This window comes from Oryx dammah, unplaced genomic scaffold (genome assembly GCF_014754425.2).
Source record: "Oryx dammah isolate SB20612 unplaced genomic scaffold, SCBI_Odam_1.1 HiC_scaffold_10, whole genome shotgun sequence".
Lineage (NCBI taxonomy): Eukaryota > Metazoa > Chordata > Mammalia > Artiodactyla > Bovidae > Oryx > Oryx dammah.
Genome location: NW_024070194.1, coordinates 45616595 through 45642732, shown reverse-complemented (window position 1 = coordinate 45642732; position 26138 = coordinate 45616595). Strand labels below are relative to the sequence as shown.

Genomic DNA, 26138 nt, shown 5'->3' with positions numbered 1-26138 from the left:
AGTGGTAAAGAAGCCACCTGCCAAGGCAGGAGATGTAAGAGGTGAGGGTTAGATCCCTGGGTTGGGAAGGTCCCATAGAGTAGGAAATGGCAACCCACTCCAGGATTCTTGCCTGGAAAATTCCCTTGGACAGAGGAGCCTGGTGGGCTACAGTCCATGGGGTCGCGAAGGGTCAGACACAAGCATCTGAGCAATCTACCGTTGCTTTCTGACTATGCATTCAAGTATTCAGAAACTAAGACTTAGATAACTAATTACTGGATGTATCTTTTTCCCTGCACTCAACTCTTAAAGAATAAATGAGCCATTATCAGAAGTTTCTTCCAGAAATAACTTGCAGAGATGCCCTGAGGTCATTTTGGATTCAACCCAATCTTCCAACTTTCTCTGCTATGTTACTCTTAATGGTGACTCTGAATCAGCCTGACCCTGATTCATCAATGATTAAATTATGTTCACTAAACAGCTAGTATTTTCTAAAGGAAAATAGACTAATGTATTTTTGGACAATGTTACAGAATTCAAACCAAAACAAGCTTCTGGCTTAGCCTTGGATTCCCAAGTATTAAATCTACAGAGACTCTACTTCCTCCCAAACATCCATTTTAATGGATATTTTAGAAAATTCCAGTATAATCCAAGGCCAGTTTAATTTATTCCTGTACACAGACAATTTTATGGATGACAGCATTGTAGTTCAGATCAATAAATGATTCCGTTTGGGCTATAAAATTATAAACAGAACCCTTGCAAAAAGTTGTTCATCTTTTCTTGCTATAAGCCATTTGACTTTTAGCCAGAAAATATATGACCAAACAAAAACAAACATTTGCCTTCCTTAATACACAGTCTCAGCATAGACTATTACACAAGGAATTAGCATTAGTCATCAAATTAATTGTAAAGACAACAAATTAAAGTTCCTCTATCTTCATCCATTTCCACCTTCAGAGGTAAAGCTGACCTCAGACAATACATGGTCTTTCTTCTTGCTATAAAAGTGGTCTCAGAGCCTGTGGCTTCTCAGAATCAAACTCTGTTGTCAGAATTCTCCAGTTCCTCCCTCTGCCCCAAACCCACCTCACTGCAAGCCATTTCCTCCAGAACCAGGACTTAGAGCCAAAGACCTCAGACCAGACCTCAGGAGACAATTGTGAATGAGAAACCTGAAGAAATGGGTCAACTACTTAGGCAGCAAACACAAAAGTGCAGAAAATCCTGATTTTATTTTTCCTCTCAGTTCAGTTCAGTTCAGTCGCTCAGTCGTGTCTGACTCTTTGCGACCCCATGAATCGCAGCACGCCAGGCCTCCCTGTCCATCACCAACTCCTGGAGTTCACTCAGACTCACATCCATCGAGTCAGTGATGCCATCCAACCATCTCATCCTCTGTTGTCCCCTTCTCCTCCTGGCCCCAATCCCTCCCAGCATCAGAGTCTTTTCCAATGAGTCAACTCTTCACATGAGGTGGCCAAAGTACTGGAGTTTCAGCTTTAGCATCATTCCTTCCAAAGAAATCCCAGGGCTGATCTCCTTCAGAATGGACTGGTTGGATCTCCTTGCAGTCCAAGGGACTCTCAAGAGTCTTCTCCAACACCACAGTTCAAAAGCATCAATTCTTTGGCGCTCAGCCTTCTTCACAGTCCAACTCTCACATCCATACATGACCACAGGAAAAACCATAGCCTTGACTAGACGGACCTTAGTCGGCAAAGTAATGTCTCTGCTTTTGAATATACTATCTAGGTTGGTCATAACTTTTCTTCCAAAGAGTAAGCGTCTTTTAATTTCATGGCTGCAGTTACCATCTGCAGTGATTTTGGAGCCCAAAAAAATAAAGTCTGACACTGTTTCCCCATCTATTTTCCATGAAGTGATGGGACCGGATGCCATGATCTTCATTTTCTGAATGTTGAGCTTTAAGCCAACTTTTTCACTCTCCTCTTTCACTTTCATCAAGAGGCTTTTTAGTTCCTCTTCACTTTCTGCCATAAGGGTGGTGTCATCTGCGTATCTGAGGTTATTGATATTTCTCCCAGCAATCTTGATTCCAGCTTGTGCTTCCTCCAGCCCAGCGTTTCTCATGATGTACTCTGCATATAAGTTAAATAAGCAGGGTGACAATATACAGCCTTGACGTACTCCTTTTCCTATTTGGAACCAGTCTGTTGTTCCATGTCCAGTTCTAACTGTTGCTTCCTGACCTGTATACAGATTTCTCAAGAGGCAGGTCAGGTGGTCTGGTATTCCCATCTCTTTCAGAATTTTCCACCGTTTAATTTCTATCCAACAAGCTACTCTACTGATGGTAGAAATTTGACATTGTCCTGCTCAAGTTGTGCCCCCACCCTCCTGCCTCCACCCTCAAGCTTCAAAGGACTAGCACAGAATCAAGAAGAGGGGGTGGGGTCCTAGAGCTCATGTCTCATCACCTCTCCACCTTGGAACCAACAGCTGCAGCTCCACCCCCACCAGCCTCAGTCATCCCTTCTCGTATATTCTCTCTGAACCCTGCATCCTCACTGTCCTGACCCCTGGACTTCACTATTCTCAGCCTCCCAAGATTATTCCGCTGCTTCCTGCTCTTCACTGTGCATCACAGAGCACAGAGGGGGGCCACCCCAGGTCCCTCAGCTAAGACACCCCACAGAGCTGCTTCTGGTCCTCAGCTACTGTCCTAGGATGAGTCCCAGACCTCTCTGAGGTTCAACATTCCAATGCATCCCCTTCCCACTCCAGGAACCCAGCTCAGAAGAGAGAGGTAGCACTCAGGATCCCCTCTGAGGGCCTCAGGAGGGCTAGTCCATGAATTTTCCATTCAGCTCACCTCAGACTGGGGTCTTTTAATCTCTTTTACATAGAAACAAACCAAGCTTAGCAAATAATCTTCCAAATCAACTGTTTAAAGTTTCAACCTCAGCTTTGAAACCCAAAAGATTGTATTCCTCTTGATATTCCCACTCCACCAACCCTACCTAAGGATGCTCTTGTCTCAAAAATTCAGGGAAGTTTAGAGGTAACCAAACATACTTAGAGAAGAGGAAGAAGTTACTTTTAAGATAGTATCCCTTGAAAGAACTGAATCTAAATAGATCAAGAAAAGTCAAGAAAAAAAAAATACGCCAAATCTGAGATGGTCTTCCAAAGATGGGATTATATTAATGGTGAATTTAGGTATTTGCCAGTAATTATGGTCAGTGGAGACAGGACGTTATCCTCTCTAAAGCCAGGAACTGAAGGAAGACCTAGATTCTAGAACACAGATAGCCATGTTCAGTGCCCAATATACAATGACTGGTCCAAATTTTGAATGGAATGAGGAATTGTTTTTCAATGAATATGATGTTTCCTTTATACAAATGAATAAACTCTAGACCTCTGTCATGTAACAGTCAACAATACAGTATTATATACTATAAAATATGTTCAGAGGATAGATTTCATGGTAAATGTTCTTACCAAAAAAAACAAAAACAAGGACATTTTTAGAGGTAATGGGTATGTTGAATACCTAGGTTGTGGTGATGGTGTCGTGAGTATATACACATGTCCAAACTCAGCAAGATGTACACATTAAATGTATGAGATATTTTGTGTATCAGTTATACCTCAGTAAAGCTACAAATTTTTAAATGAAAAAATTTTAAGCAAATTCCAAGCACATTTATTTTAATACATTAGTATTACAATTCAGGTCATTCCAGCTACTGATGGCCCTTTGCCACCCAACAAATGGAAACCCAGACTCATGGAACTGGTCAATTTGCTCTTAAAAACATCATGCAAACATCATGTATCACTATTACAAACTATAGTGTTTTGTCTCATAAAAGAGCACAACTCCTGAAAATGTCTCAGGGTGCCTTGGAATCGAGACATCTCCAAGCTGGAATACACACCTAACCCAGTGATTCCCAGCCAAGTGGATACTGTGGACCAGGAAACCATCTGGGATCTTGGTTGCAGACCTCAAAAACAAAGGAGGGAGGGTGGGATGAGAAGAGAGGAGCTTCATGGAACTGGGCAGCCTACAAGGCAGAGAGGAGGAAGGAAGGGATTAGCCGCCCGATGGTGGGGGACTATCTCCCATCATGGACCAAAACAAAAGGCTGACCAGTTGAAGATTGAGATGGAAAAAATTAAAACATGAAATCACTTAGAGACAAATTAAGTGAGTACATAATTGATTTCTGAGGGGCAAGACTCTCAGTGGGAAAAATGGAGGTGCTGGATGGCATAGAATTTAAACTCTTCATTGTAACCTGTAGGGTTAAGAAGACCCTTGTTTGCAATCCTGTATTTACTTGTTGGATTGATATCTGTCCCCCTAATTAGGCTGTAAGTTACATGCGGGCAGGGATGTCACCACTGTATTCCCATCCTTGGAAAGGTCCTTGGTATATGAAAATGAAAAGTGAAAGTGACTCAGTCATGTCCAACTCTTTGCCACCCCGTGGACTGTCCATGGATACTGGAGTGGGTAGCCATTCCCTTCTCCAGGGCATCTTCCCAACCCAGGGATCGAACCCAGCTCTCCTGCATTGAAAGTGGATTCTTTACCGTGTGAGCCACCAGGGAAGCCCAAGAATACTGGAGTGGGTAGCCTATCCCTCCTCCAGCAGATCTTCCAGACCCAGGAATCAAACCGGGGTCTCCTGCCTTGCAGGTTACCAGCTGAGCTACCAGGGAAGCCCTGGTATATATTAGACTCAATGATATTTGTTGAGTAAATAAATGAGGTTGATATTGTGGCCAGTGTTTGGGTCTTGGGTTTAACACTCGTAATCGTAAAGGAGACAAGCCTCTGTCGGCCCAAAGCTGGGAGCTGGGAATGAGTTCTACATGAAGCAAGAGGCTTCCTCACTTGTGACATGAGAATTAGAACCTTCTGGCCATCAGTCCAGGGAAGCTTAATGTGAGTCTTGGCTCCAACTGAGCCCCACTGACCCACAGTGGTCCCTCAACTTAAAATGGAGATGGTCCTGGGTAGCACAGAACCCAAATTTGCTAACACTTTGAGAACCTGGAACAGGCTGGGGTGAGGGAGCTTGGAAAAGAGGATACCAGGAGAGGACAGAAACCTCCATGGACACACACCTGCTCTGTCACCTCTCCAAGGGCTTGTCCAGAAAGCAGGTTGACATAGCCCTGGGTGAGGGACCGTCCACATAAGACAGCTATGTCTCTTAGCATCTTCTCATGCCCGTGCTCTGGATTTATGACCCAATAACGCACCTTGTGTTTTGCAGAACGCTGAGGCAAGCTACGACTTCAGCAGCAATGATCCTTATCCGTACCCTAGATACACAGACGACTGGTTTAACAGGTAAACTGGGCCTCTGGGGATGTCTGGGACATCAGGAGTAGGGTTTTAGTTCACTCTCTTCTGTGTTTTAAGGCTTGAATATCACCAGAAAAATAATCTCAGTGCTTCACGAAATTATACTGTGACTTTTTCCTTTGTTGTGGCTATATTTTTTAAATTCTCGAATTTTTTTTAGTATGGCAATATTCTAGAATTTTCTTTCAACCATATTGTTCAGTTGAATAGGAATTACTTGCCACCTTTTTAAAGATAAAATAGGAGTAATAAGAAATCCTTTCTCAACTCACCACAAGGTGAATGTAAACATGAGTTTTACTTGATCTCTAGAAACTATTACAGAGAACATTTTTGCCCCTCGGGTCTGTGTCTGTATGTTTTTGGAAAGTGTTTTTGCCGTGACCTCATAACAGCTCATGTAGTCCCTTTTGACAAAACAGTACATGTAATTGGCATAGGTTGGAAGTATTTTTTACTAAGGCATAATTAGTGTCAGATATGCAACATAACAGGGCTTCCCTGCCGGCTCAGTAGTAAAGAATCTGCCTGCAATGCAGGAAATCCGTGTTCTGTCCCTGAGTCGGGAAGCTCCCCTGGAGGAGGAAGTGGCAACTCACTCCAGTATTCTTGCCGGGACAATCACACGGACAGAGGAGTGGCAGGCTACAGTCCGTGAGGTCGCAAAGAATCGGACACGTGCATACAACATAATGATTCCATATTTGTGCGTACTGCAAAATGATCACCACTACAAGTTCGTTAACATCTGACACCACCCATAGTCACATAAAAAATTTTTTTCTTGTGATGAAGATTTACTGTCTTAGCAGTTTTCAAATACACAATACAGTATTGTTAATTCTAGGTATGATATACTGCTTGGTATACTATTATGCAACACTACCCAATGGTAGTATGACTTTTCTTCAACCCGTTTTGCTACTAAACATGAAAACATAGCCTCTTTCTTCTCCAAGTAAAATTCATGCCTAATTTCTCACAGGTAAGAAATATCAAGAAATTGAGACCAGTGGCTTGTCAATCAATATCAATTAAGTTTGAAACCTAATACTTCCCCATTATTGATGTTTTTGAGTGAACTTGATAGAACATATGAACTTCAGTTAATGACTGAAGCTCACTTTAATCACTTCTACTTCTTTATTCACTTTACTTTTCTCTTCTACTTCTCGTGACAAACTTATGGTAATTGAAATAAATGCTGTTCTCCTCAGTTTAGTGATAAGGAAACAGGCTCAGAAAGATTGCCTGACTTACCTGGTCAAACAACCAGTAAATCTCAAAGCCAGCACTGGAAACCAAGCTCTGTGTTTCTGAGTCCAAGTTGTACCATTATTTTATAAGCATCGTTTTTATTATAAAAGACAGAAGTGTATTATAAAAGAACAAAGAATGGCCAGGGACAGGTCCTGAGAGGACCAGGTAGATTAGACTGTGTTCCTACAATTATTGAATTGACCAGAGGCTGTCTGGGGCATAGACAAAGCACACAGGGCTTGGTAATTACAGAAAAGGCAGAAAAGAGTAAAGGGTCCAATTTGTAACATTTTTAAAAGATCATTGTTAATATGCAAAAGCATCGTCCCCACTCTCTGTTAACCTTACTTGCAGTTTAAAGTCATCATGCAGAATTTGTCAGTGTGTGTTTAGGATTGGTAAAAGTGTATGAGCTTGAAAGTGTTAGCCACTCAATCATGTCTGACTCTTTGTGACCCCATAGACTGTAGCCCACCAGGCTCCTCAGTCCATGGGACTCTCTAGGCAAGAATACCGGAGTGAGTAGCCATGCCCGTCTCCAAGGGATCTTCCTGACCCAGGGATCAACGGGACCCAGGAATCGAGTCCACATTGCAGGGAGACTCTTTACCATCTGAACTACTAGGGAGGATATATTAAAAAGGTTGGAGAACTTTTGATTTGAAGTGTCTCTTACTCCCTGTGACTTACAACCCTAGATCCTTGCTAATAAACCACTTTCAGACACAGGGATGTGAAGTCACCAAATAGAAGTCACTAAACCACAGACAAGACATTATTATAAATGGTGCCTGGAACCTTGCTCTGAGAAGGACCATGAGCGTGGGCCTGGTTTCTGCACTGTCAGTCACCAGCTGTCCACAGGCCATCTGAAAAGGCAGTAACTATATAGGACAGGGAATTCTGCTCAATGTTATGTGGCAGCTTGGACAGGAGGGGAGTTTGAGGGAGAATGGATACATGTATGAGAGTGGCTAACTTTCTCTCCTGTGTACCTGAAACTATCATAACGTTGTTAATGGGCTATACTCCAATATAAAATAAAAAGTTAAAAAAAACAAAGAGCAGTAGCATTACATGTGCCAGCTATTGCCTCCCCTTCTACAGCTGCTGCTGCTGCTGCTAAGTCACTTCAGTCGTGTCTGACTCTGTGCGACCCCACAGATGGCAGCCCACCAAGTTCCCCCGTCCCTGGGATTCTCCAGGCAAGAACACTGGAGTGGGTTGCCATTTTCTTCTCCAATGCATGAAAGTGAAAAGTTAAAGTGAAGTCACTCAGTCGTGTCTGACTGTTTGTGACCCCGTGGTCTGTAGCCTACCAGGCTCCTCCATCATGGGATTTTCCAGACAAGAATACTGGAGTGGGTTGCCATTGCCTTCTCCCCCTCTACAGCTAGTAGGTACTAACCATCTTGATGGATTGATCCAAGCACAAAAATATAAACAACAGAATGGTTCCCCCCACTCATTTTCTGAACCTGAACACAACCACCCCCCTAAGTCTTCCCGTGTAATGAGCTGTAAGAATATTCTTTAAACAAAAACAAAAACAAAATCAAAGTGGAGGTGTCCTCTATCTTAAATAATTTCATTTGCAAACTTGTTCTTGAAAGTTCAATTTTAAATGGGCTAAAGTCCTCCAGGACTAATGAGTGCTTAGGGTAATGAAATTCTTCATTGCTAGCGGCGAAATCCCCAAGTGTCCAATTGCCTCAGACACAGTCATCGTGAGTCAGGCAAGGATGATCCTTCCCTGCTAAGGCACCAATGACTCAAGACACAGTGGACACTCTGACTAGTAAATGAGATTTTTCACAATTATCAAGTGATTTTCAAAAATCCTCATCCATCATGGCTTGTTATTACAAAGCCTGGATGGTACCACAGATCAGATCATGGTCTTTGCTTACTGGTTTACAAAACCAGTTTAAAAAATTAATTTAAAATAAATAAATAAAAACGACTATTGAAAGTGATTATGGGAGGAAGGCAGGTCAAAGTTCAGGCCCATAGCACTGGGAGGTTCTGTGGTCCAAACAGTAGGGTGCTGGAATCCTGGAGGTGATTCCTGCTTGGCAGAAGGAGAATTTGAATATATCATCCTTCCCGGGAGTATAGGATAAGTTCATTAAAAAGTCACCCTTGGGAAAAATGTTATGCCTAGTATTTCCTTCAGTATAGCTAGGGGCCTGGGGAAGAGGAAAACAAAGTAAGGGGGATTAGAGAAAATAAAACTAGCCATGAGTTAATAATCATAGAAGCTGGACGATGATATTTACAAGAGATTTCACTCTAGTTTTGTGTATTCTGATGTTTCCTATAGCAAGAAGTAGATTTTAAAGGCAAAGGGCACAAGGACTTCTCTGGTTGTCCAGTGGCTAAGACTCTGCACTCCTAATGCAGGGGGCCCAGGGTTCGCCCTGGTGAGGGAACCAGATCCCACTGCTGCTACTAAGACTCAGCACAGTCAAATAAATAAAAAGCATTAAAATAATAATAAAGTTTTAAAATTAAGTCATAGGGCATAAAAAAAGATAAAGAGAACTGGGGCTTTAGTGTGGTGCTCATGAAGCTATTAGTTTTGGTGGATAAGCTTCTGAGGACCCTGCAATGTCCCGTGAGGAGGCCAGAGAAGCCTGAATCACTGAGTGCTAAGCATACCCAAGGTTGAAACCATGCAAGGAAGCATAACGCCTGTTAAGCAGTTACTTGGGCTTCCCTGGTGGCTCAGACGGTAAAGAATCTGCCTGAAATGCAGGAGACCTGGGTTCAGTCCCTGGTTTGGAAAGATCCCCTGGAAGAGGGCATGGCAACCCACTCCAGTATTCTTGTCTGGAGAATCCCATGGACAGACGAGCCTGGTGGGCTACAGTCCTTGGGCCTGCACAGAGTCAGACACGACTGAATGACTAACACCCACATGTGTTTAGGGCACTGTCTTCATGTTTTGTGTGTATTAATTCTCAACCTAACCTCCTGAAATAAGTGTGGACATTATAAGCCCCATTTTGGAAACTGAAGCACAGCAAGATTAAGTTGTGTGTGCAAGGTCACACAACTGATGAGACAGGAGACAGGACTGGCCACCAGTGAGGGGGATGGTGACAAGCACTGCCTCATAGTAAAGCAGAGTGTGTGGAGAAATGCAAAACTCTTGGCATCTCTGCCTGGGGAAATGGGGACAGGCCTCCTTGAAGAGGTGGCTTTTGGTCCCAGATCTAAACAAAGGTACTAGGCAGACTTTGGAGGAGGGGTGAGTGCATTCTGGGGTGAATAAGGTATTAATAGAAATTAGGCAAAGAAGCAGAGGCAAGGGGTACAGATGTGTTCAGTAGCTGGATAACTGGTCCGGGAGTTAGAGGCTGGCACACAGGTCAGCAATCCGAGAAGGCTCCGTGGAGGAGGCAGACATGAAAGGTTTGGACGATTGCAAGAGAAGAGAAGAGCTCTTGTGGTTGCGTGGGGTGGGCACAGAAAAGGACCCTCCAGGCATGCTGCTGCCTGAGGTTCTGAGAGCCTTGAGCCCTTGTCTCTGGCCAGAGCAATGTTTCCTGTCCAGGAGGCATGAGCCTCTGGTCAGCCGTGCAGCCCCGAGGCCTGCCAGTTTCTTCAGGCATTCTCTTTCGGGCCTGGAGAAGGAAATGGCAACCCACTCCAGTATTCTTGCCTGGAGAATCCCATGGACAGAGGAGCCTGGTGTGCCATGGTCCATGGGGTCGCAAAGAGTCAGAAGCAACTGAGCGACTATCACTCACTCACTCGCTGTCTTCTGGGCATGGGCATAAAACCCAACACCCCATCTTTGCTCTGCAGACTCGGGCTCTTGGATAAGATAGTTTCAGCATCAAAACGCCCATGAAGGGCTGACAGGTGCTGACCGGCAATGGGCTTGCTGCTGCTGTCGCAGCTCCAGCCAAACCCCCTGGCCACAGATGCTGGTCAGAACTCCAAGGCAGTAGCTGCCCAGGAAAGCTCACGCTCTCCATCATGGTCTCCTCACCACCGTGGAAAGTAAAGGAGAGGGTGGGACGAATGGAGAGAGTAGCATGGAAACATCTACATTACCACGTGTAAAATAGCCAGTGGGAATTTACAGCCAAGGACTTTTTCTGAAGGAAGACTTCATACATGTGCAGGACAGCTTTTAGAGGAGATGTGTATTAGAACCCCTTGCCCTGCACTTAATTTGATTTTGTTGGTTTCTTCCTTTTTCAGCAGAGAAAGTGTATTTATTCTCCTGCAAACCATTTAATAATTACATGTGGCATCTGCGCTCCAGGGATGTATTTGAAACACAGTTGAGGAATTTGGAAAAGGAGTATAATTTCCTATAATTTCCTCCTCGCTTGCAGTCAGAGAAATACAGACTTGGGCCAAGCAAAATAATAATAGTAGCCACAGTAGCAACAATGACCCGAACCGCAAGAAGGCAGAAATAACACATATTTAATAAGCCTCCATAATACGCAACCCAGCTACAGCTGATTTGTCAGGATCCAGCATCACATTTTTTTCTTGCTGGCATTCCACAAATATTGATTGGCTGGTTGATGGATGGGTGGCACACCTTCTCAGCCGGGCCAAGATGTTGAGTGGCCTTGACATCTGTCCATTTGAGGGCTGCCAGTTTCTCGCTAGGCTTGCAGCCCATGCTTTGTCAATAATCTTCCAACCCTGCTGGGTTTTAGGTCAGTGTTTGGTGATGCATTGCAGATCCGAAGTCTATTACCATGCTGCTGTCCATAAAACTCTCTCTTGCATAGCATTTCTTTGACAGGCGTGCACCACTGAAATGTCATCCCCACCATCGGCAATATTTACGGAGCACCACTGGGTGCACGTGCTCTATCCATTACGCCCTAAAGAGTAAGAGATTCTGGATTCGATGCAATTCCTGGTTACAAAAAGTTTACTATAAATTCAGGAAGAGGGAAGATATTTGTTATTCAAACAACCAAAATGAAGGGAAGGAAGGATAAATGTATGAGAAGGATCGTCTATCTCTAGGTGAATGTATTTGACTGATAGCATTAGTTAAACCTTCAAATAAGAAAGATTTTCAGTGATTAACTTTTTTAAATTAAAAGTCATATTTCATTTTGAAGAACCCAATGCGACAGGCCAAAAAAGAACATGTGAGAAAAATGTCCTCTCTGGTTGGCTATTAGCACAGTGATAGAAACCAGTACTTTACCCTGGTGACATCTAATGGTTTAGAAATAGATGAACATCTTTCCCTTTCATCTTCATGGACTAATTCTGAAATCACCTCCTGGATAATAAAATCCAAACTGCCTTCAAAGACCTAATCGAAGTTTTTCTTTCATGTGAGCATTGAGACTACCTCATAAGCTGATATTAGCTCAAAGTTTGCTGCTTGTAATCAACCCTCCCTCTATCCAAACCAAAGTGCAGTGAAAGCCATCACAGTTCAATGTGAGAGCTCTTCTGGGCCACTGAAGAAATTCCAGTAGGACTTCTCTGGTGACCCAGACGGTGAAAAATCTGCCTGCGATGCAGGGGACCCAGGTTCGATCCCTAGGTCGGGAAGATCCGCTGGAAAAAGGAACAGTACCCCACTCTAGTATTCTTGCCTGGAGAATCCATGGACAGAGGAGCCTGGTGGGCTTCATCCCATGGGGTCGCAAAGAATCGGACACGACTGAGCGACTAATACTTTCACACTTTCTGAGTCACTGGAGAAATACCACAAAGTTCCGAGGTTTTCTTTTTCTATTCCCCTACCAGGATTATACGAGTTTTCATCATTTAAATTTTCCCCTTCAGCTAAAAGAAACAGACATAGTGCAGATTTGGGAGTAATGGAGAGAGTGATATGGATTGCAGTGGAGATATATCGGCATAATCATTTCTACTTTGGAAACTGTTTACCATATAAGGGGGATTTTATGGTCCCCAGGTGGTAATTATTCTTAACAGAGAAAAATTCAGTAGATTATAATGGACAAATGCAGTACTATATTATTAACTGCTTGGTATGAAATAAGAGATCCCTGAATTGAATCAGTTTTTCTTATCTGTAAAATGCGACTAAACTCCACCCTGAAAGTTTGCCTGAGGTACTAAGGGTATGCATACAGACTTGATACAGAGTGTGGCAAATGGCAGGCATCCTCTAAGCACCAGAAAATGTAATTGTGAAATTCACGGAGAGGATTTCTATAGGATCTAAATCAGAGGTTCTCCACCTAGACAGAAAGTGAGGAAAGTTTATGCCAAAGGGATAAATGAATGTTCCTGCTATTTTTTCTCAGACATCCATTCTCTCATCTGAGCTTTTGAGGTTTGTTACTTCTTAAAAACAAAAAATAAAAAATCTAGGGAATTCCCTGGAGGTCCAGAGGTTAAGACTTGGCACTTTCACTGCCACGAGTGTGTGTTCAATCTCTGGTTGAGGAACTAAGATCCCAAAAGACACACAGCAAGGCCAAATTTTTTCTTTAAAATATCTCTGCCAGTATAAGACAGAGGGATGTGCCCTTGTAATTACTGACTCCTTTGGCCACAATGAAGTCTAGGATGCCCTAACAGGTTGTGTTCAGAACCACACACTTTGCTTTGCTCAGGAAAGTGGGAATTGGGCTGTGGACCATAACTTCACTACATATTTGCTCTGCTGTTTAACTTTCTTCTGTGACCAGTGTCTCCATGACAAATAAGGTAAATATTCTTTACCTGTCCTTTGTTCCCTCAAGGGTTCATTTTCCTCAAGGCATGTTCTTTAAAATTAAAACCATACGGACTACAATAGGATACAGGTGGGTACATGATCAAGAGATCTCATTTACCCTCCCTGGAGAATTGAAGGTATCTTAAAAGAGCCACAGTAGAAGTGCTCATTGTAAGTTAAAGTTCTCTGAACAACATCCCTAACTGTCCTCTGAATCAATTTCCTGTTTTCTCTGCACACCACCATTGCCTTAGTTTTCATCCTTAGCACCTCAGCAATGACCTTCTCATCTTTAAAAAAAAAAAAGAAAATATTTTATTGATTAAATAAGCACATTCTGTTTAAAATCAAAACATTAGCCAAAATAATTTTGAAGCATCAGAAAGCAGATGCAATAGAACAGACTACTGAATCAGCAACACGGAGGATAAATAGAGAACCATTTATAGAATTCAGAACAATATTTTAAAGATACATAAAACGTAAATGAAGGCAGCAGACATGAACAGTCTATAGAGAAGTCTCTGCTGTGAATGACTCTCTTTTTGCTCTCCCAGAAAAACAACTACCATTTTGTCAATTATGTTGTGTGTGATAATGCTCTAGTGGTTATTTAGGATATCATCATGTTTTAGAGATATATATTAAACAATTTGGGGGAAAAAAAATCTATATTTTCCTTTAAACTCATTCACAAAAATGATTAACCAAATATGGTAAAATATTAACTGTACATGTATACACAACGTTAATCATTTGTATTTAACAAAAGAATGGTGATGGTTTAGTAGCTAAGTCTTGTCTAACTCTTGAGACCCCACGGACTCTTCTGTACATGGGATTCTCAGGCAAGAATACTGGAGTGGATTGCCATTTCCTTCTCCAAACAGAAGAAAAAAGACACCAAATGTCTATTATTAATAGGGTTCTGCTGAATAAACCATAGTATAGTCACAAAAAATCTAAGTTATGAGAAGCCCTTGACTTTGATAGACTTGAGTGTTGGCCATCTGAGATTCATTCTGTTATTCACCGAATTTGTCTATACTTTTTCAATATTTCCTGTTTTTAAAATAATAAACTGAGCTAAATCGGTTATCCTTCCAGCCTTGCTTGTCCAGCGTATCAGTTATCTATTGCCTAATAATGCCTCATAACAAATCCCAAAATGAATAAGCACCGACATTGCTCACAAGTCTGTAGGTCAGCTGGACAGGTCTGTTGATGTGGCTGCCCGTGCATCCACGGTCGGATGGCAGGTGGGCTGGGGACTGGCCAGCTTAGGTTGGCCTCTCACATTTCTGGGGGATGGCTGGCTATCAGCTGGGGTGACCGGCATGAAGGGTTATGGTCTCTCATCATCCAATGGGGCAGCCTGGGCTTGTCCACATGGCACCCGGGCAGTTTCAGGAGAAAGAACAGTTGTGGTCCTCTTGGGGGCCAGGCTCATCTCTTCCACCACATCCTTTTGGACAAAACAAGTCATGAGGCCAGACTCAAGAGAGAAATGAGCTTCATCTCTTCATGGAGGAGCAAGAAGACCACACTGCCAGGGGCCTGGACATGGGGGAAGAACGGGCTACTCTGGCAACATGACACACCCCTGACTCCTCTCACTTGCCCCCCAATGACCTTTGTCAGAGGAGGCCAAACAAGCCACCATGTATGTCCCCCACCCCCACCAACAGCTATTCCCACTTTTGACAGATCATGTTTTATTCTAGAGGCAAAATGGAGCTACTGAATGTTCTTGAAAGCCGAGGGGCCAGGTGAATATGGAATTGGAAAATGATTTTCCCAACATTCAGGGGAGCGAGGACTTTTGCCTGAGATGATCAGGAAAACAGGACTGAGGGGAAGACATCTGAGGCTGCGGGAATGAAGTCCACAGAGGCCCGGGGCCTGGTGAAGAGGCCTGGTATCACCGACAGGGAGCCACTGCCACTTATAATTAATTGTCATCGCCTAATTTAGCAATGATCTCCCTGATAGCTCAGTTGGTAAAGGATCCACCTACAATGCGAGAGACCTGGGTTCAATCCCTGGGCTGGGAAGATCCCTTGGAGAAGGGAAAGGCTACCCACTCCAGTGTTCTGGCCTGGAGAATTCCGTGGACCGTGTATCCAGGGGGCTTTCCCGGTGGCTCAGCAGGTAAAGAATCCACCAGTAAGGCAGGAGATGCAGATTTGATGCCTGAATTGGGAGGATCCCCTGGAGGAGGAAATGGCTACCCACTCCAGTAGTCTTGCCTGGAGAATCCCCAGGACAGAGGAGCCTGGCGGGCTGGAGTCCATGGGGTCGCAAAGAGTCAAACTTGTTTCTTCCCAAGCGTTCCTGTGGAGGAACCATGACCGGCATCTCCCCATTTAAAAGCCAAAATTAAAGACACGGAAGCCTTCAGTGTCTCTAGTCTGCTCAAGGAAGTTTGCACGATTTCGTCCTCCAGATTTCCATGAGCAGTTTTAGGGCAGAGAAGGTTTGTTCCTGGGTGGGAGGGTGGTGGGGGGTCCAGTCTCAGTCTCACTGCGTCAGGGAGCCTCAGTCTCAGACCTGGCCCAGGTCCGCTGAGACTCGACTTGGACACTTGCGAAATAGAACAGTGCCTGCCCTCACAAGGAGTAGAGGCGGTGAGGCCACAGAGGCAGTGAGCACATCACGCTCAGTCCATGGCAGGGGGCTGGTCGCCCTCTCACCCCTCAGAGCTGGGCTCCCTCCGCAGCAATGGTGAGGTCTCCTCCAACACAGTCATTCTTGTTCCCGAGGGAATTCGGAGTCCCTGTGGTGTGTAACCTTCATGGAGGCAGAATTTGCTTTTGTTCATGTAGAGAAAGAAAATATGTGTCTTTCAATCCTCAGATGTGATTTCTTTTAATGGACTGATGTGGTAGGTTTGCGTGTCCTAAGAGAATGTAGCAACCAGTCTACACTGCAGAAGCAGGACTTTCTGGGCTATGCAGCCAATAAGCCCCTTCCCCACGTGCCCTCCTGCACCCGCCGTGTAAATAGCAAGCAGGCAGCCCTCACTGCCATCACCTCCATGGGCCAAGCAGATGCTGTTCCAGCCGACTTCAAATTTGGCTGCTTCTTGGAGTGTTAGGAGGGCCTTGCAGGCTTGGGGCTGGTGGCTTGCAAGGACATGGACACTAGGCTCCTCCATGGCTGGGGTGCTGTTTGGGGTCCAAACACACATTCTGATTGACCTCAAGCTTACGCTTGGTTCTGTTGCCATTTAACAGAAGGCCCGCAAACCTAGTGGCTTAGAAGAGAACAAACGCTTGCTTGCTTGCTCATCGTGCTGTTAACGTAGGTGGGGCACCTGTCTCTCTCCATGTGCTGCTGATGGGGCAATTGGCTGGGTCTGGAGGAAGAAGACCTCCAGGGCCTCCCCTGAGGTGCTGTCCGGTCACGCTCCCCTCGTGGCCTTGTCTGTGGCCCAAGCTCTTCTGCACACTCCACTGCATCCCATGGGCCCAAGCCAGCCACCGGGCGGCCTTGCTCATTGGAGGGGAAGTGCCCACAGAAGGGAGAACTGTTTGGATCCCTTTGGTCTAACAGAAAAGGGAGCAGAAGGGAGAAGCTTAATGAAATTACAGTGTCTGTTGCAGAACTATGTAGCTCCCAGTGCCCCCTGGGCCCCTGCACTAATATGAGCAAACAACTTGCATGCCTTCAGTGATGGGGAACTCACTCCCTCACAACGAAGTCTGTTCTGCCTTTGGACGTATGACAGTGTCTAGAACATGAGCCCTAAGAAGGCCTTGCTCAGAATTGTAAGCTTCAGGCCAGCAAACTACAGAAAGATGGATCTAATGACTGTCCAGGGTTCTTAATCTGGTCAGCCTCAAAGTTTCTGTGGAGCCCTTGAAACTGAATATGAAATGTTGCCAGTACGTGCTTTCTTGGTTCCCAGAGGAAGGTGGGGGTCTGTAGCACATATCTTAAAGGAGCTGTGCTATGCTTAGTCGCTCAGTGGTGTCTGAATTTTTGCGACCCTATGGACTGTAGCCCGCCAGGCTCCTCTGTGCAAAGAGATTCTCCAGGCAAGGATACTGGGGTGGGTTGCCATGCCCTCCTCCACAGGTTCTTCCCAACTCAGGGATCGAACCCCAGTCTCCTGCACTGAAAACAGATTCTTTACCGTCTGAGCCACCAAGGAAGCCCAAGAATACTGGAGTGGGTAGCAGTTCCCTTCTCCAGGGGATCTTCCCAACCCAGGGATTGAACTCAGGTCTCCCGCATTGCGGGCAGATTCTTTACTGTCTGAACCACCAAGGAAGCTTTAAAGGAGGCTAGAATCCAACAAAGGTAAAAATCTTTGTCCCACAGCTGACAGGCAGCATTCACTGCCTGGTGGCCAGAACCAGCCTTGAAAATAAACACTAGCCCACAATTCTAGCTGCTCAAAAAAAAAAAAAAAACAACAAACAAACAAACAAACAAAACCACAGTCAGCTATTTAGACCAGCACCAATCTGTCAATCTCATGTTCCCTTTTCGCAGAAGCCTATGACTGCCTTCTGCAGGAAGACACTTTAGATTTTTAAGTAGAGATCACCTTTCAAGGTTGAAATGTTCCGAGGAGACTCTTCACAGGCTGGGAGGTGGAAGGGTGAGAGGAGAGACTCAGACGGAAGATGCAGTGGCCTGGACTGGCTCCAGGCTAACAGAACCACCCAAAAGCATCAAACTGCTTCAACTGACAGAATTTGAGAAACCTTCTCCAAGTCGTCTGACCCTCTGTCTGACCCATCTTCACTTCTCTCCGCAGCCACGGGACGAGATGTGCCGGGGAGGTCTCTGCGGCTGCCAACAATAACATCTGCGGGGTTGGCGTGGCCTACGGCTCCAAGGTCGCAGGTAGGCTGGCCCGTCCCTGCCAGACATCCCCAGGAGGCGTCACACCCAGTCTCCGTCCGGCCAGGGCCCAGCAAAAACTCCCAGTGGGGCAAGAGAGCAGGGCTGGTACAATTTAGCAAGGGTGAAAAAAAAATATTTTAATTTAACCTGTATGGTAATATCAGTAAACTTTAAAAATTTTAAGATGCACAGATCATGAGCCCACAGGTCAATGAAGTTTCACAAGCCAACCACACACACTTAACCATCAAGAATCAAAACATTATCAGCACCCCAAAGCCTCCCTTGTGTTCCCCTCAGTTGCTGCCCATACACACAGGAACAGTCGTGACTCTGGCTTCTAACAGCAAACATGGGTTATTCCCAGTTTTTGAACTTTATGTGAATGGAATTGTCCTGTCTGTACTCTTTGTGTATCAGTATCCTTAATATCTTTTTAAAAAATTTTATCAAAGTATAGTTGATTTACAATGTTGTGTTCCTTCCTGATGTATAGCAAAGTGATTTGGTTATACATATGTGTGTGTGTGTGTGTGCACGTGCACACACACATGCATGAGCGCTTAGTTGCTCAGTCGTGTCCAACTCTTTGCGACCCCATGGACTGTAGCTCACCAGGCTCCTCTGTCCTCAGGGATTTTCCAGGCAAGAATACTGAAGTGGGTAGACTATCCATTCTCCAGGGGATCTTCCCCACCCAGGAATCCAACCAGGGTCTCATGCATTGCAGGTGGGTTCTTTACCAGCTGAGCTACCAGGGAAGCCCATATACATATATGAAGTGAAGTGAAGTCGCTCAGTCGTGTCCGACTCTTTGCGACCCCATGGACTATAGCCTATCAGGCTCCTCCGTCCGTGGGATTTTCCAGGCAAGAGTGCTGGAGTGGATTGCCATTTCCTTCTCCAGGGGATCTTCCCGACCCAGGAATTGAACACGGGTCTCCCTCATTGCAGGTAGACGCTTTACCGTATGAGCCACCAGGGAAGGTCATATACATATACATATATACACACATACATATATTCTTTTTTATATCCTTTTCCATTATGGTTTATTACAAGACACTGAAAATAGTTCCCTGTGCTATACAGCAGGACCTTGTTGTTCATCCATTGTATATATAATAGTTTCATCTGCTAATCCCAAACTCCCAGTCCTTCCCCTTCCCAATACCCTCCCCCTTAGTAACCAAGTCTGTTCTCTACGTCTGCGAACCTGTGTCTATTCCATAAATAAGTTAATTTCTATCGTATTTTCAATTTCACATATAAGTGATCCCATGTTACACTTACCTTTCTCTTCCTGACTTGTTTCACTTAGCGTGATAACCTCTAGGTCCACCATGTTGCTGCAGAAGGCACAATTTCATTCTTTTTTATAGCTGAGTAGTAGTCCCGTCTATGTGTACGTGTGTGTATATATATGTATACACCACATCTTCTTTATCCATTCAACTTTCAGTGGACATTTAGGTTTGTTTCCCTGTCTTGGCTATTGTGAATAATGCTTCTATGAACATTGGGGCGCCTGTATCTTTTCAGGGTATAGTTTTGTCTGGGTATATGCCCAGGAGTAGGATTGCTCAGTCATACGGCAACTCTAGTTCTAGTTGTTTGAGTTTTAGTCTGTTTCCATAATGACTGCACAAATTTACATTCCCACCAACAGTGGAAGAAGGCTCCCTATATTCTCAAAGTATAGTTTTGTCCACGTATCCATAAGATGTAAATAGAACTCAGATAAAGATGGTAGAAAATGAGGAGGAATGCACAAATTATTGCAAACATACTCCAAACTCTTCAAAATGCTTTTGGTGGCTTGTTTTGTTTGTACCAAACATCTCATTTTTAAGGGGAAAATACTCTACCTAGAAGAATCTTTTTATCAAGTTCTACAGGAAAGATGTTTAATAAATTCCCCTTTATGGGGTCTTTAGAAACTGAGGGTGGCAGGTCACTAGAAACTTAGAAAGCAACACCTTCCCCCTGCCAAAAAAGAAAGGGAGAGAGAAGACGAATGAGGGGATAAGATGCTAGAGAAGGAAGTGGCTCCTCATTCATTCCAAGTTTTGCATCAAATTTGATTCTTAATTTATTCAGGCTGAGTCACCCAACCTTGTTTTTCTTTTTTTACAACCATCTCTATGTGTGTGTGTGTGTGTGTGTGTTTCCTGGTGATTTAATGGAACCATAAACATACTTTGTGCTGACACTTGCATTTCCAGGGATTTAAATAAAGCAAGAGAAACCTATACAAATCCATCATTAACCTCCTTCAGCACTGTCTGCTAAGGTCTGCCTGAGGTGGGTGCTGAATTTCACAGAAGAATACATCCAGAGCGTTCTGAAATGTAACTAGGGAGGCTTTGCCCCTTGGGTTTCAGCGCTCTGCGTTTGGTGAGCCTCCAGAAAGCTGGCACCAAAACGTCAGAGGCTGCTATGAGCTCAGGGGAAAATATAGCACCCAATTAATATTTGATAAGCCAGGCTCACACGTTGGCTGCTATCTGAATGGGGGAAGGGGCGGTTTCCTATTCACAGGACAGAGTGGAGGCAATGGAAAATTTCAAACCTTGATTCCTCACTCACAGTGAGGTTTTCCAAAGAGTTTTTAAATTTTCTTCATGCCCACAGTAACTGGGTTTTTGAACAAGGGATTCTTAACACTACTTACTGCAAAAATGAAGAGTTGCGATTAGTTCACGGCCTTCGGGGATCCACTGGGGTCTTTTTCTCCACTGGCTTCTTTTTCTCTCATAATTTGTGCTCTGAAAGCATTTGAGTGTTAGTCGATCAGCTGTGTTCAACTCTTTGCAACCCTATTGGGCTGTAGTCCACCAGTCTCCTCTGTCCATGGGATTCTCCAGGCAAGAATACTGGGGTGGGTAGCCATTCCCTTCCCCCGGGGATCTTCCTGACCCAGGGATTGAACCCGAGTCTCCTCCATTGCAGGCAGATTCTTTCACCATCAGAACCACCAGGGAAGCCCCAAAGTACCTAATTCTCTGGCTCTTTTTGTTTGAATTCCTTAAAAGTAAACCTGAGGCAAGGATCTGGGTGCAAGGAATTTATTTAGGAGGCAATCCCGGGAAGCCAGTGAGGGAAAGAGAAAGAAAGATAGTGGGAAGATGAACCAACAGAAGGTGTGTAGGTGAGCTGGGGCTTCAGGGGTCTGTGGGGACACCCCCTCAGCATTGCCCTCCCCGAGGGGAGGAGGCTGGGAGTTTAACCATCAGCTCCCATCTGTCTTCAGTGGAGAAGTAGGGGTCCTCAGCCATGAACCCCTGGCCTCTCCAGCCTGCAGCTCACATGGACTGAGCTCCATCCCCAAGGCAGAGGACATGCCCCAAGCAAAGACCCCCCTCCACTCACCCCAGATGGGGCCAGCAGGGCCAGGTGGGGTGTGCCAGCCTCTGACTGACCTCCGATCCCCAAGGCAAGCGAGTGCAGCCTGGCACCTCAAAGACAGAACCTGACTGGTGTCTGTGAACCCCGACAGCTCACAGGTCTCACAACAATGCTCTGAAAATCCAGAAATTAAGCCCAGAGCCAGTGGGAGGCATTGCAGCCACACAGAGACCCTGAGCAAAGGAGCCGCCTTTTTCCACTCCCTTAACCCGGCTTGGCTCCTTTGTATCCATTCCTATGGGTCCTAAGTGCTCAGAGCCAGGCAGGTTTAGTCCCATCCTGTGTGCATCTAGACATCCCAGGGACCTCTGGACTCCGCTAGAGGAGCAGAAGGAATATTTGCTGAAGAACCCCTAGAGAGGTACTCAGGAATCACAGTAGAAGCAGAATTCTACCTTTGAGAGTTGGGAAAACATTTTGCTCATCCTGGCTATCAGTTCCAAAAGTTGGCTGGTTTTCATTCTAAATAAGGAATCAATTCCGAAAGCTGGCTGGTTTTCATTCTAAGCGAGCTATACCCTCTAGACAATCTTTTCAGGAGCTTTCTGAGCTGGGGTCTGGGGCGCCACCTGGTGGCCAACCAAGATCACCACAAGTCTCAAGGTGTTGAGTGAGGGGGACAACGTCCCAAAGGACCTCTGTGTGTGCTAAGTTGCTTCAATCGTGTCCAACTCTTTGCGACCCTTTGGACTGTAGGGGCTCTGGCGCTTGCTCTCTCTCTCTCTTTCTCTCTCTCTCTCTCGTAGTCTCTAAGTCACATCTGATTCTTGTGACCCCATGGACTGTAGAGTCGTATCTGACTCTTGCAACCCCATGAACTGTAGCCTGCCAGGCTACCCCGTCCATGGGATTCTCCAGGCAAGAATATTGGAGTAGATTGTCATTTCCTTATAGGGGCTCTAAGTTGCCTTATCCTGAAGACCCACTGGCATTTACATAATGATAACAACAATAATAATAGCATTTTGACTCTTTCAACAAGTCAGGCAGGATGCAAAACCCTTTACTCACTTTACTCTCTTTGCAACTTTATCACACATTTTTGCATATTTTATATATGTGTTCCTGCTAAGTCGCTTCAGTCATGTCTGACTCTTTGCATGACTCTTCGCCACCCCATGGACTCCTCTGCCAGGCTCCTCTGTCCATGAGATTCTCCAGGCAAGAATACTGGAGTGGATTGCTACACCATCCTTCAGGGGATCTTCCCAACCCAGGGATCAAACCTGCATTTCTTAGGTCTCCTGCATTGGCAGACGGGTTCTTTACCACTAGCACCACCTGGTAGAACATGAACATGTTTACTATCTATTATTATCCCTATTGAACACGGGGCCACACAGCTGGTAAACTGTAGAACAATGTAGCACCCAGAGCAGCCTGGGCCCCTGCATTAACATGCATCAACAACTTGCATGCCCTCAGTGATGGGGAAGTCACTCCCTTCCAAGGAAGTCTGTTCTACCTTTGCACGTGTGACTCTTAGAAACTTCTTCCTTAAGATGAGCTCTCTCTTTGATTTTTGTTGCCTATTCCATGAGCACAGTTGTTTCCACCTCTTCTAGGTAACACTTGGCAGGAAGGGAGGAAAATTCCAATCAGTCCAACTCCTATAAATTCTCTGTAACATGCAGACCTGTACATTTGAGATGTCCCAAAGTCTTAGCGCTGTCTCAAAACCTTCAATTCAGTTCAGTCACTCAGTCATATCTGACACTCTTTACAACCCCATGGACTGCAGCGTGCCAGGCCTCCCTGTCCATCACCAACTCCCAGAGCTTGCTCAAACTCACATCCATCGAGTCAGTGATGCTGTCCAACTTCATTTTTTTTAAGTTCAGTTATTTACATTTCCTTATCCACTTATTTACTTTATAAATTTTGAAGAGAAAAGTTAATTTCCATTTTTTTTAATTTTAAACATGGCTGTCCCAGACAATAAAGAATTTGCCTGCAATGCCAGAGACCCGGGTTCAATAACTGGGTCGGGAAGATCCCCTGGAGAAGGCAGTGGCAACCCACAAAGTATTCTTGCTTGGAGAATCCCATGAACAGAGAAGCCTGGTGGGGCTTCCACCAGGACCCCAAGTTCATGGGGTCCCAAAGAGTCGGACATGACTGAGCGACTAACACACTTATCAAAGTAACTCTTTAAGAAGACAGCCTATTTCTTTCCTTAGCTTTAGCATTTAAACCAATGTTTGGCATCTTCAGTCGAAGGGATCGAGACAAAATAATCAAAATTGAAAACGTCCTATACGAGTTCACAAAGTCCAATAAATGGACATGAAATATAATGAACTCTTCAATTGATATTTCTTGCAAGTTTGTCAGATATTTACTTCTAGGAGTATTAAACATGCTCAAACTGCATCAAGCCTTTTGGGAGATACTGTCTCTCGCCTCCAGTCCCTTCCAGGACTCAGCAGTCATGACCAGGGGGTCTACCATATGCCAGTCCTGCTGAGGGTGGGAGGATGCAGCCATGAGCCAGCAGACAAGATACCTGCCTTCACACAGCTTTGAGTCTAAGGGGGAGACCCAGACCAGGAGCAAAGAGACACAATAATATCAGATCATGATGCCAGGGGGATGATTCAAGGGTGGGTCCTGTAGCATCACTTCTGTGGAGCCCCTCAGAGCAGCCCCGGGAGGGGGCCCGGCCAGGTGGCATTGGCCTTACCTGCCTTCCTCTGAAGGCAGAGCAGGTAGGCTTATGCACCTGCTGTGGTCTCCGTACAAGCTCACCTCTCATAACAAGAGGAGGCAGAGGATTTAGCACAAATCCTTGGGCCGTGGAGGCCCTAGAGCCCAGGACTGCGATTGAGCAGGGCAGCAGGCAAGAGGCTCAGACTCTGAAAGGGAGGAGGGAACCGCCGAGTCACCATGAGTCATGATGGTGGGGACAGAAATGCTGACGTGCCTGTCGTCTTGCCATCACGTAGCATCAGCCAGCCGAGCATTTTGCAGATGCTAGGATGCTGAGTCCTGGCTCCCCGGGCTTCCCTGTTTCTCTCCCTTCCCCAGGCCCCGACTTGGTAGCTCCTAGAGCACTCAGGACAGAGTCCCTCCCTCAAAACCCTTGGGTCACCCTGAGCCTTGGTCTTGGCACCTAACTCTGCAGTTGCCTGCAAACATTAATCTGTATCTTATTCAATTCATGCATACCTCATTCCTCCCAGGCTTAATGAGATTAAAAGAATGCCTGGGGCCTGGCCCCTGAATACAAATGAGAACTTGGCTCCCAGCCTGTGGCCATCCCCACCTAGACGCCAAGCAGTCAGAAGATGAACGCATGACAGGGCTGGCATTCTGGGCGGCACAAAGGCAGCCAGGGCGGGATGAGGAGGGAAAGAGGCAGAGGACAGGAGCTGCAGAGAGAGGGCAAAGGGCACCAGCTGGTGACAAGATTCACGGGGGACAGTCCAGGCCCACTTTGGCCGGAGTTGAACTTCTCCTCTCTTCCTGTGGAGGCACGCTGCTCAGGGCTGGTCATGGGGGCACTGGATGACTTCAAGACCATCTGAGCCTTCTCCTGGCAGTGAATCCTGTCTCCCTGCAAAGTCTCCCCCTCCACAAAGTGGATATGACTTAGAGAAGAAGCTGTGCTATTCAGGTGATTCCGTAAACTGTTGGCCACCTTTGTTGAATAGGTTCTTTTTTTTTTTTTTTCTTAACGAGCAGAATATAGTTGGACCAAGAGCAAAATGTGGAATTTTGGATTTTCTATCCCTAGTGAAATGAACCATAAAACTTAGCTTCTGGAAAGTTCAAAGCAAAGACTATGCTTATTCTGTAGGAGATTTTTTTCCAGGAGAAAGAATGTTAACTAATAATTAGTTAATGCTGGCAAAAATGGTGACCTGATTTATGGGTAGAGGATGGAGAAGTCTGGACCTGTTTGGGGGAAAATCAACTAAAAGGTGGCCCAGGCACAGTGTTTAGGAAATACTTTCCAGATGATCCTATTATTGGCTTTAAGATAGGTAACGCTATTACCTGCAACTAGAAAGGAAAATCAAGGCGGGTCTCTAACTTTGTTCAACTCTCAGCAGTTAGTTCTCAGGAACTGTCTGTAGATTTTAGGAAGTGGTGTCATGTACACAGGTAACCAACATACATGAATCTTCCTTCTTTAAGTTGATGCACACACCACGTTTCAGGCTGGCCCTTGTGTAATAACGTCCTCGGACCACTGGGGACAAGTAAGAATTGTGGGAAGCCAGGCTCCGCCTGTATACAGCTCAGGCCTTCACTCCAAATTCCAGTGAGAAGACTGGAAGACCAACATTTACCAACACTCTAGGCTCCTTGACTTGAAACAGTGTACGGAGCAGAGAACAACACTGCTTCCAACAGCTGATATTCTGAGGGTAACGATGAAGGAACAAAACCCCTTTCCGCTGGCTGCTGCTCAGTGAACCCCCAAGAGGTTTTTTTTAAGCAGTCCCAGGGAGGGGGGATGCTGTGAATCCCAGTTCCCCAGATGCTCAGGCCTGAGAACAGAGGACCTCTTCCTCCAGAGTCCCCGGACACACAGACACACAATCACGCAATCAAAGAAAAGCTCCCAGCAGGAAG

General features: G+C 45.2%; 1 protein-coding gene across 1 annotated transcript in view; it reads left to right on the top strand.

Moving 5' to 3' along the window:
- Nucleotides 1-26138, top strand: part of PCSK2 (proprotein convertase subtilisin/kexin type 2) — a 238064-nt gene that overhangs the window by 181340 nt on the left and 30586 nt on the right. Inside the window, exons 6-7 of the mRNA XM_040248012.1 lie at nt 5250-5326; nt 18061-18149. Coding sequence (XP_040103946.1) covers nt 5250-5326; nt 18061-18149 — 166 coding nt within the window. The remainder of the gene's footprint in view (nt 1-5249; nt 5327-18060; nt 18150-26138) is intronic.